Below are 16324 nucleotides of genomic sequence, written 5' to 3'. Positions count from 1 at the left end.
AAAGGGTGTGATTTAGCGGAGGTGCTCAATGGCGCGATTTCGCAGAGGTGCTCGCGGTGGCGTCAATGGCTCGCGGAGGAGATTCCTGGCAGTGATGCGGCAGTAGCTTTATCTGAAGAAGGGATTCGTCAAGGCCGAGGCTCCTCTCGTGGCTTCTTTGGGTTGGCCCTCGGCCCCACGGTGGCGCCAAAATGTTTCGGTGTACATTTTCCTGTGTGTCTCTGTTGCTCCTGGATGTCTGGGATGCTTGCATTTCTTCAACTTTTGTCCTTCGTATTCACCAAAGGAGGGGGAGGTACCTGCAAAGATACTCCGACGTTCAAGTCAGATATGAGTTATGGAGCTGAAGCTCAGAAGAGAGTAGTTGGATACTGTTCTGAAGTATTATTCAGGATCTCTAGAGCATAAAGAGAACGTACCTGGACTGGGGTCCTGTCATTGTATTTATAAAGAATAAAAATAACCACCTTACCTAAAAGTGTGGTTAGTGGCTTTGACTGATATTTTAACTGTCTAAAATATCTAAGATATTTATGTTATTACATAAATATCCTTACTACATAACATGTTCAATTGAAGTTTTTCTTTGTTAAAGGAGCTATATACGAGCAGTGTTGTCTAGATTTGGCATGGGTGACAGTAATGTTATCAAAAGTCCAATAATACCAAGAATAAAGTTGTCTAAACATGAAGGGGATGAGAGTTAATGTTATCAAAAATCCAATAATACCAAGAACAAAGTTGTCTAAACATGAAGAGGATGAGAGTTGATACAACATTGTTTAAACAATTGGTAGAGAGTCTCATGTATCTTACTGTAACCAAACTTAACTTAATGTGTGTTGTTAGTTTGATAAGAAAACTCATCCAATCCCACTATGTCACACTGGACTACAACAAAATGAATTCTAGGATATTTGAACGAAATAACTGACTTTTACAGTTTTCATAAATAAAGAGAAAGAAGCTTATTTAAATGAGGAAAATTAATTTTAAAAATATGGATTATTATATCATTGTATATTTATTTTTTTATTAAAATATATAATTTTTAAATTATTTTTCTACTTTTCATATTATATTCTACTAATTAATTAAATATTTAATTAATTCATTACGTACTTAAACCAAACACAAGAAAATTACTATTTTAACATGTATATACTTTTCATTTTTCCTTAACGGTAATAAAAAAAATAGGCTAAAATCTTCTTTTTCCTACCTTTTATAAATAATTTAATTAAATCTTGAATTTTTATTTGTTTTAATTTAGTTTTATAAATTCTAAAAATATTTGATTAAATATGTCCGTAATTGACATTAACTTTTTAAAATTTAATAGCAACTCACTCCATTAAAAAATAAAATTAATTTTATTTTTGAATAGAATGATTTAATATATAAATACTAAAAAAATAACCTTAATTTAACAAAAATAATTTAATTAAATTATTTTAAAAAATTAAATCAAATCAAATAAAAATTAGAGATTAGAGATGTAACTGAATTATGATAAAAGTTAGAGAAAAAAAATTATTTTAAAAAACAATTTTTTTTTGTAAACAAATAATATATTAAAACGTGCATACACTTTATTTATACATAAAACTTCAATTTAGTACATTTGACATGATAGATACTAGCTATATCCATTTTTGCATTCACCTTTAATAAATTAAAAACTGTGGTTTTTGACTTTTGATGTAGATTTTTCTTAATAAAAATTTTCAAAACATTATTAGTTAAACAAAATATTTAAATCTTAAAACAATAAAATAGCATATAGTTAAATAGTGTGCATTTTTTGCTTACGATAACAATGCAATAATTAACTTCATAAACTAAACTTTAAAAAAAGTATACAAATATCTTTAATATTATTTAGTAAACGTATGTAGTTTCTATCACGTTGACTGTTTTGAGTAACCTTTCACACGTTAGAATAAAGTATAAATAAATAAATATATATATATATATAAATATATATATATATATATATATATATATATATATATATGTATGTATATATTACAGAACCCTGAGGGAGAAGGAATCTTAAGAATGTGAAAGAATCCATTGACTTTATTGCAGCAGCACTGTTTGACTTTGATTATTTGTTAGGCATTAGTTTATGACAGCTATTACTCTTTTTTACTTTTCAGTGTTCAGAAATTGTATTTTTAACTAATCTAATAAACTATTGGAAAAATACCAATAGCACTGTAATTTATACAATAAATTCACTTTTATTCTTCAACTGTTTACATTTTTTTCTGAAGAATTATTTAAGCAAGCAGTTATTTTAAGCAAACATTAAATAATAAATATTTTTCTTTGTGTTTAAATTGTGATAATTAGTGATATTTTATTAGTATGTATATTTGTCAATTTCATTTATGAGGGTATTTATCAACTAAGACTTGATAAATAATAATAAATGTTATGTTTTATTGAGAAAAAAATTAATGTTTAACATCTTTTTTAAAATGTCAGTAAAACTATTTAATAAAAACAGTATAAAAAATTAAAAATCACGCAACCATAAATGTGTTCAGATCGACAAAATAAGGAACAATTAATGTCTCAAGCCTTTTTTTTTACTAAAATGTTAGTGCAAGAGCACATGATTTGGTTCTTGTCATTTGCTTGCACAAATTTTATTCTTGAAACTTATATAAAAGTTATTAAATAATCAAACACTCATTTTTCTAATTGTCTTTCAATATTTTAAAGCAAAAAACAAAAACAATACACACAACTTTCTTGATGTAGAAAAACATTGAAATATATTAAAACAGTGTCTAATAAAAAGTTTGTGGGATTGTTCACACACAATACAATGTCATGGCATTCGATGAACTTTTCTATCCTAAATTAATACATTATGGGTCAGAATTTGACAACCACTACATAAGTTATAGTGATTTGAAGTTATGTTGAAAATGAGTTTCAAAGTTTATATATTTGCAACTAGATCAAACCAAAAGCTTATGGGATTTTTCATTATTGTCATGACATTAGTCTCAAATCATTATATTATGGATTAATTGATAATTAGATTTCTTAACTTTTAGTAATAATTGAAATTAGTCTATTTTTAAAATTTTAATCTAATTTAGTTATTTAATTTTAGAGATGTGTGAATTTAATTTTTTAATCAAATTTTGTAAAATTATTTAAAACTTTATAAATATTTCTTAACTAACATTGAAACAAAAAACGTGTCATATGTTATAAACAATTTAAGTATTATCTCATGAAACACATTTAAAACATTAAATAAATTTAAAAATAATTTGATTAAAAAAAAATAAATTTAATTATTTCTAAAGTTAAAAAACTTAATTAAACTAAAATTTAAAAAAAGAAACTAATTTTAATTTTCACTAAAAATTAAAAAAAACATATTTAATTTTTTATTTTAATAAAACATTATTTGTTGATTATAAAGACATATAATATAACTGAATTTACTATATATAAATATTTATATCTCAATCTCACCAATATATAAATTAAAGGGGTGCTCACATCACACTAATGAAAATAAGATCAAATTCTTATATATAAAATGAGAGGAAATATTAAAGAAATGAAGAATGAGAGATACCACCAAACAATAATACAGAAAAAAAAGAACCCAAAGAGATAAAAATGAAAGAGTTCAAAAGTGTAACAATCATTAGGGGACCACATAGTTGAGTTGTTTTGGCTGTGTTATATACTATGTGTCGGTGCACGCATATCTCTCACCGCGTTAACCAATTATATCAAATTCGGAACATTAATACAACGTTTCCCTCTTTATTATTACACTTTACAACACTACAAATCACACACTTTTCAATAAATTAGACACACAAATTTACCAAAAACAATAAACAATTGAGAAACTCAATTAGAAATTGACGAAAGAAATCATTGTGATTCCAAATCCAAAAGTGCTTCAAAGGAGTTTGTTTGCACAATCATTTGACTTTCTTTGTTTGTTTCTCTTTGGTTTTAGTAATTTGCATAATGCCATATTGAAATTGCTTGAAACCAAGCTAACTCACCCAAAGAAACACATTGTTTATTTAAAACAATGAGTCGTGTTTCCAATGTCATCAATTTTCCTTAAACTTTAATTTATCTTTTCTTATTGGAATAAAGTATTCTTCTATGGATAACAAACAAAAAATTTTATGAAAATTGTACATACAAAGCGTTGAATATCTATCATGAATAAGTTTTAGGAATCAAAATTTGAGTTTTAAGAACATCTACTTTATGGGTAAAAGTTTTTTTTACTTCAAGTCGATAAAATAATAAATTTAATGTAATTTCAGAAAAAAAAAACTATTATAAAAAATAAGCAGTCTCTATCGATTCTATAGAATGTTTTTATTTGACGATCTAAATATGAATGACCCTTATAATAATTATTTAGTTTTTACAACAATTATTTTACAAGTCAAACTTATTATATAATATTTTAAAATTTTATCTTTACATAGATTAAATTTTACGATAGAAACAAAAGATATTATCTAATGGTAATTCTGGGTACAAATTATATTTATAGGAATTTGTGATTAATGGCAATGTAAAAGAGATTTTTTTAACCATCCATTTGATTTTTTTTAAAGATTTTGTGATATTAGTATTAATTTCTCAATTCGTTTCACCTTAAAATTTTGTTAAGAATCTCACCAGGAAGAAAAAATAAAAAATTATATGGTTTACATTAATAAAAAAAAAAGGAAAGAAAGAAGTTAAATAACAAGAAATTGGAAACTCCCATATTTTGCATTGCAGAAATGGTGTTTGTGTGGAATAAAGTCAAATTCCTGTAGAAGCTTAAAAGGATGAAAAAGAAAGAAACCCATTTTCTTATTTATATTTTCCTCTGAAATCAAAATAAAAATCTGACTCCAATAACCAAGCTTCCGTCTATTGTTTCTTTCCTCTATCCATATTCAACTTTCCTTTTCTTCTTCCAAGATCACATTTTTCTTTGACCCTTTTGCTCCCTCTCTGAAATTCCCTTCTTCACCCACTTCCCCTTTAAGTCAATTTCATGTTTCTCTGTCTTAGATCGTAGATCTTGCTGTCGGTGGGTTGATCGGAGTAGATGTCGCCGTCAAACGGGTTGCAGAACGGCGGCGGCGGAGGCGGCGGTAATGGGTTGAGTTACATAGAACACCAGGTTTCAAAGTTTGACACTCTTGCTGGTGTGGCGATCAAGTACGGTGTTGAGGTAATTTCTTCTATGTGCTTGTTTTGGGTTCGGACTTCGAATTGGTTCAGGCATGGTAAAGTTGGTTGCTTTTTATATTTGTTGTTTTGGGTCATGTAGTTTCTTTTCTTCTTTTTTTCTAGGTGTGCTAAATTGTATTTTTTTAGTTTAAGGGTTTTAGATGTATATGAACAAGAATACAAGATAAAGATTTCGTGTGTTATGATTTAGTTTTCAAGATTCTCTGTATTTTTTGGAGGGATTGAGGTTTGTGTTTGTGTTTTGTTTTTTACCCTTTGGGGGTAAGCTAATCTGACACAACCTTCGGAGTCAAGTGCCTCAGTTTTTCCTCTAATCATTAGTAATGCCAATAGGGAGAGTGTGTTAAAGGGGGTAAACCTTATACTGTGTATGGTTCTTCGTTATTTGGGAGTATTTAATCCGCGATTACTTCGTGGTGTTTCACTCTCCACTTTTAGGATGTTTTTGGTGATAAATTGAAGATTATGGATAGGAAAATAAGGACAGGAATGAATGGTTCTCAGTTTTGACAGCTGTTTTATGGGAGAAAAGTTGGGAAATTGGGAACAAAGAATTTATCCCCTATCATCTTATGAATGCTTTCATTTGTTCTTTGCATTGGTTAGATCTTTACATAGTTATAGTTTGCCAAACACTATATGAACGTAATGCATTCTCTTTTAGAAATGTCTTTATAAGAGACACAGGTGATATTGTATGGCATGGAAAATCACAATTGTATTGACTGTTTTTTGAGATGCCTACACCTCACTCTGAATTACATTAATGCTCTCTGATAAAATGGTACTGAAATCTTCTGATAAAATTTCCTTGTAATGATTTAGGTAGCTGACATCAAAAGGATGAATGGCTTAGCCACAGATCTTCAAATGTTTGCACTGAAGACATTGAAAATTCCATTACCAGGACGTCATCCACCATCTCCTGCTCCTGGTCCACAAGATGAACCTGCCAAGTCGGGGTACTTTAGTTGTACTCATTTCAGTTTTTTTTTTTCCTTGTCAATTGCAATATTTAAATGCTTTTGTAATAACTTTGCAATATCTTCTATGATATATCTTGCAATTACAATATATCTTCCTTCCCTGATTTGTTAATGTAGCATGTTGTGTATATTATAGAACAATCTACTCCTTTTAGATTTTGACAGCAGTCCTTGCCCCAAACTTGAAATTACAAGTGCTAATATTTTAAGTGCAGTGAATGAAATAGCTGAATAGTCTAGATTGATTCTTAGAATTTGTTGCAGATAACATAGCTTCACCAGCCAGTAACTTTGATTTATATTTAAGACCCTGTGCTGGATTATGGAAACTCATTTTTAACTGAAACGCATTGCAGAGATTCTAGCGTTGAGAGGAAACCCGTACGCATCGGTCAATCTGCCATGAAGGAACCTCTCCTGTCCTTACGACTGAAACCTCCTCAACCAAATATTTCTCCAGCTATGAGCATTTTACAGAAATTCTATGGCCTCAAATCTTCAGATTCTAAAGACACATTCAATGGAACAGAAATGGCAGTTTATACACCCGTGAGTTCTGATCATTCTAGAGGGGAATGGCTTCCCAAAGCTTCTCCAATTTCAGACCTTTCATCAGCAACAAGTGATTACCCCAAGTCAACAAATTTAGTCTATGATCTACTGACAGGGGATGGTGATTACACTCCTCTTGCAGAAATTGTGGACGGGGGATCTGAGAAGTCTGATGAGAAATCTGTCCGAAGACGTCAGAAAGCTGAAGTTGATAATGGAGCCAGTACCCCAGAAAAGCTTTTGAAAGAAGGAAATGGCAATGGATCAAATGGTTTTTCTTCAACCGGAAAAACATTAGCCATGAGGCCGAAATCGGCTAGCCGAGCAGCACTGTTTCCTGATTCAGAATCAGGATGGTTAGATTCAATTCCAGTGGGGTTGGGAGAATCTATATTCACCGATGCCCTTTCTGGTGTGCGCAAATCATCCAGTGCATCAAGCCTCAGAGAGCAGGAAAGGATCAACTCAGCAACAGTCTGGCCGCCGGCAATATGGAACTTGAAACCAGACTTGCAAGCAGCCATTTCCAAGCCTATCTTTGATGGTTTGCCTATTCCAATCACTGGCCGCAGAAGCAAAGCTGCCCTTGATTAGTGTAAATTGATTCCCTTTTGAGCAAATTATTTTTTGACATTACATGAACATAAATTGCAACAGATGCACAACTGCTTCAGGTTAGTAAGCCTGAACAGAAGGTAAAGAAGAAAAAAAAAAGGAAGAAAAAACAAGATTACACAACTAGGATATTTATTTATTCCAGGCCTAGGAAGGGGTAGATGACCTCCTAAGGAGAAAAGTTTCAGCAGTAAGAAACTGAGTAAAAGGTGCTTGAAAATGCTAAGCAACTGGTTTTTCATGTGTACCAATAATGTAAATCGGTCAATCCCACCTGGGTTATAAAGAGTTATTTACATATTGATAATTTCCTTTGTTAAAGTGAAAGTCACTCTGTTCAGTGATTAACTGTATCATGTTATTATTATTGAATACATTATGTAAGTATTTATCATATTTTTTCTTCAGACCATTATACTGCAATAGGATTTAATTTGTTTAAACCATGTTTACAGGGTTACTTTACTGCAATAGGATTAGTTCTTTTACCCTGATTCATATATCTAACATGTGGGGTGTATTCTGTTATCTGTTATAAACAATGAAGCTCTTCATCTTTTGTTGATTATTTGATTCTGTGATTCTGCTATTTCAAAATGTATATGATGAAAATATAAAGCTCCATGAAGTGGTCCATCCAATTATGGGCACATGGTACAAGATCTGTTATCGCGTTCATACGCAAAGTATGGTGGTTGCGTTTTTCACATAAATGTACATTATTAAAGTTGTGATGAAACGAGTAAAGAAAAAGAGTTGAATTGAAATTAAACAACGTGTGATGAAGGGATTAATTAAGTCACATGCGTGTTCCCACTTTCTATTACACAAGATAATGACAGAGGCACATGGCCTAATCACATTACCGACACGCACACAAATATTATCATTGCTGAAGTTTAAAATGGGTGGCTATGATTTTTTTGATTTTGTTTTTTCGTAGGAAATGTATTACAAAGATTCTGTGTCAAACAAGCCATCACATTCCATGTCTCTAATCCTTTCACTCCCTCGATTCCTTTACTTTCCAGTGTATATTTGACAAACATCTCAGATTAATTTATTATAGGAATTTCTAGTTTATAGATTTAAAATGCTTGACATATCTTCTAATTTTAGCTTATCTAAATTTTCTCATTATTGTCCTATATATTTTAATACATTTTTTATTGTTTTTAACAATTTATATATTATTAATTTTAAGTTTACAGATACAATTAATTAATGTAGTATTTATACTATTTATTGATTACCGTTTAAGTTTTACGCCGTTCAAATTAAAAAAAAAAAGTCTAACTCTAAATTTTATTTCATAATGCTACATGAAAACTAAATACAAAAAATATTAAAAAAAGGATTAATTTAAATAAAAATTAAATTTAAAAAATATCTGTTGGATTAATTCATTTAAACAAAATGAATTACGCAAATAAAAAAAATAGACAACTTTCATGGTAAATATTTTATCGTAAGAAAATATAAACAAAAATTTAGTTATTTTAAACGGAACTAAAGTTGTGATTATATAAATATGTACTTTTTCAAAAAAAACATACAATTTTCATTTATATTTATCATCTAATTCATCCGTTAATTTACTAAACATTTATAATCTATCAAATTAACTTACTAATTTGAAACTTATAACCTATAAGCTTATTAACACTACTCAGCATAACAGCCACCAATTAGCTTAACAGTTAACTTTGCCACGTTAAACCTGAAAGGGGGGAAAACATCAACTCACGATCTATTATTTTAAAAATGAAAGTTTACATTATCCTGTTTCCTTCATACAACGTAGTATTTATATATTTGAAACTAAATATTAGGCTATTAACCATAGCAGAATGATTAATTTGGCTCGGTTCTAAAAGTGGTATTACGGCAATATTGTATAATCTGTGGCAAACATGTGACAACAAGCCAATAAGTTAAGTTGGCAGTAAGTCATAAACTGCAGTAAAGAGAAACAAAATCCACAAAATGAGCTCAACTAATTCTACATACTTCAAAAATGGTCCAGAATCTGTAAACAGATTTTCAACGCTCAAGTTCACTAGAAAGCTATCATTTCCCGCGGAGAAAACAGTCTTTGTTTTTTGCATTTTTGGGCATTTGGGGATGGGAGATTAGAGTTACCATCTGTTTTTAGGAGGTTTCACTTTATAAATACGAACTATCCAATTCTGTGTAGTGAATGCCTCTTCCAAGTACTCCAGCTTTATGTCCTTATTTCCAATTTCAACACCTCTAGCGCGATCATATCTGTCATTGCATCAAACAGAACATATTTACACGCATACACACAATATTATAACATAATCTTAACCTACATTGGATGAGTAAATTATAAAAAAGTAAATAGACTTATCAAAGTCCAAAATCTTAAAACATAATTTGGATATTTTTAACGAGTGTAATTTCCATATAGCTAACTAATCAGAGTAGCTTAGCTTCTTCATTCCCATTGTCAAAACCACTAATGTAAGGACACCTAGATTTTTTGGAGTCTTTGTAAATATTGTACAAACAAGAGCCATGGAACTTACCCAGGTGGCTTTCCATATTCTGTTGTCAACTCCCCAAACCGATAATAGGATAGCTTGTACCTAAGAATCATAGATAAGAAAAATATAATTAAATTCAACAAGTATTAATTCATCAAGTGCCTTTACATACGATGCAAATACCAGCAAATATTATCCTGAACTTCTGAAGAATATCCTTTCTCCACTCTTTTTAATGTGCTTAAAAGAACCTGATTCGCACTGGGGAAACAATAGGGTAGCATTTTCCCTTACTTTTACTTTAAATATTACTAATTGAAAACAGTTTGACAGTTACTTGGGGTTTTGGGATTCTAAACAAAAAATTAAAAAAAAAAACACTCCTTTTATGGTAAGAGCCTCTACAAAACATTGTTTTGCACAACTTCTCTTTTTAAGGAAAAGAGAACCCAAAATAAGGTAAATCAAATAATACCTAGGCAAACCCAAATTCCCTGGTCATAGACTGTTTACAAATTCCAACCTATAAACTTCTGTGGCCCTAGAGGACACGTGTCAACACTTAATTTTACTCCATGATTTCATCTCGTCAATTTTAGTCCATAATCCTCTATTTTTCACCAGAACCCAAACACAGACTTGTAGTGCTAAACTAGTAATGCTACAAAACTTACATGAGACAGTTCAACATCTTCGGAGCAGCTCCTTTATCTACTCGATATTCTCCATTCACAAGGTAATCAGGTTCCTTTATCACAGGGAAAACTCCGCCACCAATTCTCACCATCCAAAGAAATCTACACAAAATTTAGGAATATGTTTTAAAAGTATTGAAAGTGTTATTGCAGAGAAGATAGAGAAATACTAACACTGTACAAATTAAAATAAGAAACATAAAAATCAGAAGAAAAACTGCAATGTTAATATTTGGGACATACTGAATAAGTGTATATACTTACATCTTCAGACAGGAATAAAATTTTATAACAGAAAAATCTAATAACATACTATCTAAGTTCGACCAGTGAAACCATTACAAACCTAGAAATATTTGTGCATGCCAAAACAGGAAAAGAATTAAAGCCATAATTGGAAATATATATGAATCAAGTTTTCCTAGTTCATGTTTCAATCAAAATGGGCAGCCAATCTGCACAAACTTCATGATGGTGTATATAATTTTTTATTTTCTAGAACATATGAAGGCTAGTACGCACTACTGCTATGAAAGGGGAAGGTAAGACCCACAATAAAGAATAAGGACAGCCTAAAGGCACCAACTATTAAGTCTGAAAAATAGAGGAGTAATGCTACCTACAAAATACGGGTGGCTTGAGCTAGAGTGACAACACTTAAAACATCTATATGGTTTATTAGCTTTATCCCAAAAAAGAGGTGAATGCACACTTTATAAAAAAACTCCAAGTAACTGTTTTATGCTTAAGCATATATATACTCAACAACTCTAATGAAGCCACCTGTATGAGAAAACCTCTGAATGCAAGAATTTTCTATTTAGTGTTTTTCATGAAAAAATGGGCACACACATTATGTAAACATGGATGCAAAAGCAAAACAAAATACTTCATATGGTCTTACTTATTAATATCATCTGAAGAATAACCAGTAACACCACCAAACACGACTAATACATAGTCCACATCAAGCGATCTCATTATCTCATAAGCCTCATCCTCATAGGATGACATTGCTCGCCCGACAGTAGCTATGTGAGTGTTGTTCCAGGTGTTATTGTCAACAATTACAGTTCTGTTCCCCATGGCAGTGATTTGATAACCGTAATCCCACCACGACATCACTTTGGCATCTGGTGGAGTGTTCTGTCGAAGCCAAAAGTATGCTTCACGATAATCATCAAAGATGACCCTTTGGCCATGAGCACCCCTCGCAGCCAAGACAATTGAAGGAGATGAGTAAGCCTCTGATGTGACCCAAGTGCAGTGAATAGCATATCTACTCAGCAAATAGAAAGCACCAAGGAGTAACACAATTGCACCATTCCTTTGGAAAGGCTGGGAGTTGTCAACTACACCCTAAACAACAGCAATTATACACCTATTATTAAGTAGTCACATCAACATTCACTGTAACATTAAGAGACAAAAATACCATTTCATACAGTATTTAATATCAATCTGAAAAAAGATAAACAGGTGAAGTTACATTTAGTTTTTGTGAAAGAACATAGCAATTACCATACCAGCTGTCTGGTGCACATTGCCATTTTAGTAATTATTTTGGTTGAAATATACCAAACGACAACAGGTTCTTCTTTCTTGTAATTAAAGAAATGACAGCAAGTGGATAAATTAGAAGGACAGGTACACTCTGTACTGGATTAGCATGTGAAAATAAAGGAGAGAGACTTTCAACACAATGGAATGCAACTCGTCTGAAGAAGCCTTTCACTAAATGAGCTACGAAAAGAATCTAACCTTAGAAGAACTTTTTGCAGTGCTAGTTCCTTTAGTAGATCCACTTTGAACAGCTGGGCTCTTGGCCCTCACCACCCGTGTTAAATTTTTTATTGTGGCAGAAACGGCAATAGCACTAATGAGGCACACAGCAGGGGTAGCAACAAGAATCAACCGAACCATAACCCCAGCAAAATACATGCTTGTAAGACCATACATAACTAAAAAGATTGTGGCATCAGACAAGCGCTTGAAACAAAAATAGAGACCAGAAGGGAAAAGGAACAGCAAGATATGGAAATCAAACATGAAGGATGACCAAGCAGTTGGTTGATGCTCAGAGACAGATGCTATAATCGGAATGTGATCCTTGGCATAAGTTGGATCAAGCAAGGAGTAAAACCTCCCAGTCCATGGAGAAATATAACCAGACGCCATGCCCACTCCCAAAGCCACAGCACCAACAGCAACCGCACTGGTCACAGTGATCTTCAAAAAAGACTGAAAGAGCTTGGTGTCACTAAGCAAATGCCTCACCCAATCCAGGAAGAAAAACACCTGCAAAAGACAACCAAAGTTAGACACTAAGAGAAAAACAACTCCCATGAAAGCACAAAACTTAAGCACAGTTCCTAATGTGCTTTCACTCGTGTTCTTTAATCAAGAACTAAAGCATCAATTTAGCCATCTACATTGGACATTAATGCAAATATTTACTATGTTACCAAAATTGAAATTCTAATTTTTAATGAAGAAAAAGTTTTAAATTTTGGTCACAACTCCATCATGAACCTTGATATTGCAGGAAAATGAAGCCATAATTGAGGGGACAATTCCCTTGTAATCCTATATTGCAGGAAATTGCAGAGAAATGCAGCATCATTCCCAAAAACTTTGATATTGTGGTTGAAATTGCAGTCACAAATTCCAAAAAAAACCTAGGCATTGCAGCTGAAATCGCAATTGCGGACCATCAATTGTAGCACTCAATCCCAAAAACCTTGACATTGCAAATGAAATCGTGGTTACAAACATTCTTCTAAAACCTCATCAAAACTAACTAAAGAGCTGCATCTAAATTTTGTCCAGGATAAAATCCTACACACATTTGTCCGCAATTTCCTCTAACATGAAGTATCCCATCAAAACTGTCATCACAATTTAAAACCTTGGTGGCGCTTACACTCAGAAACCTGGACATTGCAGCTGAAACCACAGCTACACATCGCCAATTATGGTGCAGTAGTCCAAATAAGAAAATAAAACCTTGACATTGTGGCCAATTCGCGAACCCGGACCCGGACCCGGACCCTTTTTTCCAAAACTACCCAAACAACTGCCTCTATTTTTTGTCCCAGATAAAATCCTAAACACACATACACGGAAAGAGAAAAGAAACCAACCTGCAGCAAGAAAAACACACCCATTGACGCCATGTGCTCCCCGGACTGCACATGCTGGAACCCCACAAATCTAATCTGCATTGCCAGCAGCATCCCCAAGACATACATGCAGTTATACGCCACATACAACCTCAACGAGTACCTCCCAGTCACAAGCAGCACCAGCACATAAAGCGGCACCAAATTGATTATAAAAACGTAACCTCCCCACGCGGACACCATGTAGAAGTACCCAAACGCCGAACCCAAAGCCCACGCCAGCGACCCAGTGTTCACGGCCTTCACAAAGAGGTAAAAGGTCAGCAACAGCGCGAAGATCGCCACGCCCTCGTTGTCGTAAGAGCCAGCGACGGAGCGCGAGATGTACCCAGGACAGATCGCGATGAGCGCCGCGGCAACAATGCCGGCGCCGGAGTCCCAGACCTCCTTGGCAAAGAAATACGCGACGAGAGTGGTATTGGAGGCGAAGAAAGGGGCCGTGAGGACGCAGACCTCCCGGATGTGAACGAAGAGGCGGAGGAAGCGGAGTAAGGAGTGAATGGCAGCGGCGGTGAGCATGAGGCCGGGGTAAAGCGTGCCGCCGATGATGCGGCCGAGCGGGTACCAGGACTCGGAGTCGAACCAGTTCCAGAACTCGGCGAAGCCATTGCGAGTGAGGAAGAGCGTGGTGCGGTAGTTGAAGTAGGGGTCGAACTCGTGAATCATGGACTCATAGCGGAGGACGCTGAAGAGGCGCGTGATGAAGGCGAGGACGTAGATGAGGGCGAGTGTGGCGACGCGGATGAGGAGCTCCTGCTGCTTGGTCTTGAGCTTTAGGGTTTTGGGGAGCGAGAAGGAGCTGATGGAGGGTTTGAGATCTTGAGCCATTGTTGAAGATTTGAAGGTGAACAACAATGGTGGAATTAGGGTTTCATGGAGAAATTGGAAATGGAATGACAGTGGATCTGAATCTTGTGACGATGGAATGAAGAAGAGTCAGAGTCAACGGTTTGTTGGAATGAAATCCAGAGTAGGGATTGGCAAAGAACAGATTCCAAACACTACCTTTGGGTTTGGATCCAAACTACACTGCACACACACATACACTCTCTTTCTCTCCGGTGTCACTGTCCACGACACTCTAACATATAACACGTGTTTTTTTAAAAGAAAAACCTAGGATTTTTTATTTTGGTACTTTGAGGTTGTTTACTCATTAATACACTGTTTTCTAACATAAAACACTCATTAAACTGAATGTGTGAAACTGGTTTTCTTTTTTCTTTTATAATATACACTGTTTATTTTATATTTATGAATGATTATCATTATTAAAATGGATTTTTTTTTATATTTATACTGTTTTCGCTTTCCGAATTTAAGCATAATTTATTGTGTTTGTTAACTATCTTTTACGTGAAGATGTTTCTAAGAAGGCAACGTAGAATATGTTGGTGATACAAATGAAGAGAATCAAATTACTAGCAACACATTAAATATATCAATGATTAAGTGATCGATTGGATTTTCCATTTGCAAAGTTAAAATTAATTATGCTTAATTGTGATTGTTTAAGGTAAAAATGTGTAAAAACTCTATAAAATGTATACCATGTTAAATATGATTCCTTAATCACAAGTTAATAACATTACACAACCATTAAAGCATGGAACATCCCAAAAATATAACGCTAAACTATACTTAAGGTCATTACATTTACAATAAAATAAAACATACTTAAGGTCATTACATTTACAATAAAATAAAACAGTTACAGGAAGATAAAATTAATTTACAATTATTCTAAAATAATCATAAATTAAAAATTTTACAGAAACCTACACTAATACAACCCATAAAAGCAGACCGATCGGTCATACCAGAGGTGTATCATTCGAACGATCCTTCAAACATTGTATTACACCGAACGGTCCTATACGAAATGCAAAAACAAGTACAAGACCGAACGGTCTTACTCTTAGTGGAAACCTTCCTCTCCTGCCAGCACCTACTCCAGAATATCATCTGCACACTCTGCTCACACCCAAAGGGTGATCATTGCAAGGACAAGGACAACTGAATGGTCGACATGACAAGATCGAAAAATAAGGGTAAGCTAGTGTAATTTAATTAACTATGTAAACAGATAACTCACATAAATCTAATATAAATCAATAAGTCCATCTTGCAACAATCAATCATACATTTCCAACCATAATCATACAACAATGCATGCAATGACTGTTCACTTTACTCTGACTGTCCGGACTGTATGAATTATGTAGCTACGACATTCTTGCACTCGTGGACCATTAGAATGTCAGGATGAACGACAACTTAGTCTGACCATATTCATACTTTACAATTCCATAACCATTTCTGAGATATTCCTCCTTGGAACACTTGTTCATATCCATATAATACAAATCACATCATACTTCTTCATATTCATACTATTTCATTCATATCACATTTTAAATACCATACCTCATTAACCACATATTTCCTCACACATCACATCTTTAAATAAATATCACACATAATAGTAAAACAATAATCCCACCTTTGAACAAGACCTAACGTGA

General features: G+C 33.2%; 2 protein-coding genes across 2 annotated transcripts; one reads left to right on the top strand and one right to left on the bottom strand.

Moving 5' to 3' along the window:
* Window positions 1-4790: 4790 nt before the first annotated feature.
* Window positions 4791-7806, top strand: LOC108346167 (uncharacterized). The gene is made up of 3 exons (XM_017585190.2): window positions 4791-5239; window positions 6085-6221; window positions 6602-7806. The coding sequence occupies exons 1-3, from the start codon at window positions 5114-5116 to the stop codon at window positions 7389-7391; spliced, it is 1053 nt and encodes a 350-aa protein (XP_017440679.1). The 5' UTR covers window positions 4791-5113; the 3' UTR covers window positions 7392-7806.
* Window positions 7807-9270: 1464 nt separating this feature from the next.
* LOC108345734 (dolichyl-diphosphooligosaccharide--protein glycosyltransferase subunit STT3B) lies at window positions 9271-14871 on the bottom strand. The gene is made up of 6 exons (XM_017584458.2): window positions 13761-14871; window positions 12379-12915; window positions 11522-11976; window positions 10597-10719; window positions 9965-10024; window positions 9271-9680 (listed from the first exon to the last, which is right to left on the bottom strand). Exons 1-6 carry the CDS (start codon window positions 14625-14627, stop codon window positions 9551-9553), a joined length of 2172 nt encoding a protein of 723 aa, XP_017439947.2. The 5' UTR covers window positions 14628-14871; the 3' UTR covers window positions 9271-9550.
* Between the last annotated feature and the right edge of the window lie 1453 nt (window positions 14872-16324).

The sequence above is a fragment of the Vigna angularis genome, chromosome 8 (genome assembly GCF_016808095.1).
Source record: "Vigna angularis cultivar LongXiaoDou No.4 chromosome 8, ASM1680809v1, whole genome shotgun sequence".
Classification (NCBI taxonomy): Eukaryota; Viridiplantae; Streptophyta; class Magnoliopsida; order Fabales; family Fabaceae; genus Vigna; species Vigna angularis.
This window is presented reverse-complemented; position numbering and strand designations above follow the sequence as displayed.

Excerpts from the sequence above, each read along its gene's own strand:
- LOC108346167 (XM_017585190.2), top strand. The coding sequence starts at position 5,114 with ATGTCGCCGTCAAACGGGTTGCAGAACGGCGGCGGCGGAGGCGGCGGT. Across the intron at positions 5,240-6,084 it reads CGATCAAGTACGGTGTTGAG|GTAGCTGACATCAAAAGGAT; the intron begins GTAATTTCTTCT and ends GTAATGATTTAG. Across the intron at positions 6,222-6,601 it reads GATGAACCTGCCAAGTCGGG|AGATTCTAGCGTTGAGAGGA; the intron begins GTACTTTAGTTG and ends AACGCATTGCAG.
- LOC108345734 (XM_017584458.2), bottom strand. The coding sequence starts at position 14,627 with ATGGCTCAAGATCTCAAACCCTCCATCAGCTCCTTCTCGCTCCCCAAA. Across the intron at positions 10,720-11,521 it reads TCTTCAGATGATATTAATAA|ATTTCTTTGGATGGTGAGAA; the intron begins GTAAGACCATAT and ends AATTTTGTGTAG. Across the intron at positions 10,025-10,596 it reads AAGATGTTGAACTGTCTCAT|GTACAAGCTATCCTATTATC; the intron begins GTAAGTTTTGTA and ends TATGATTCTTAG.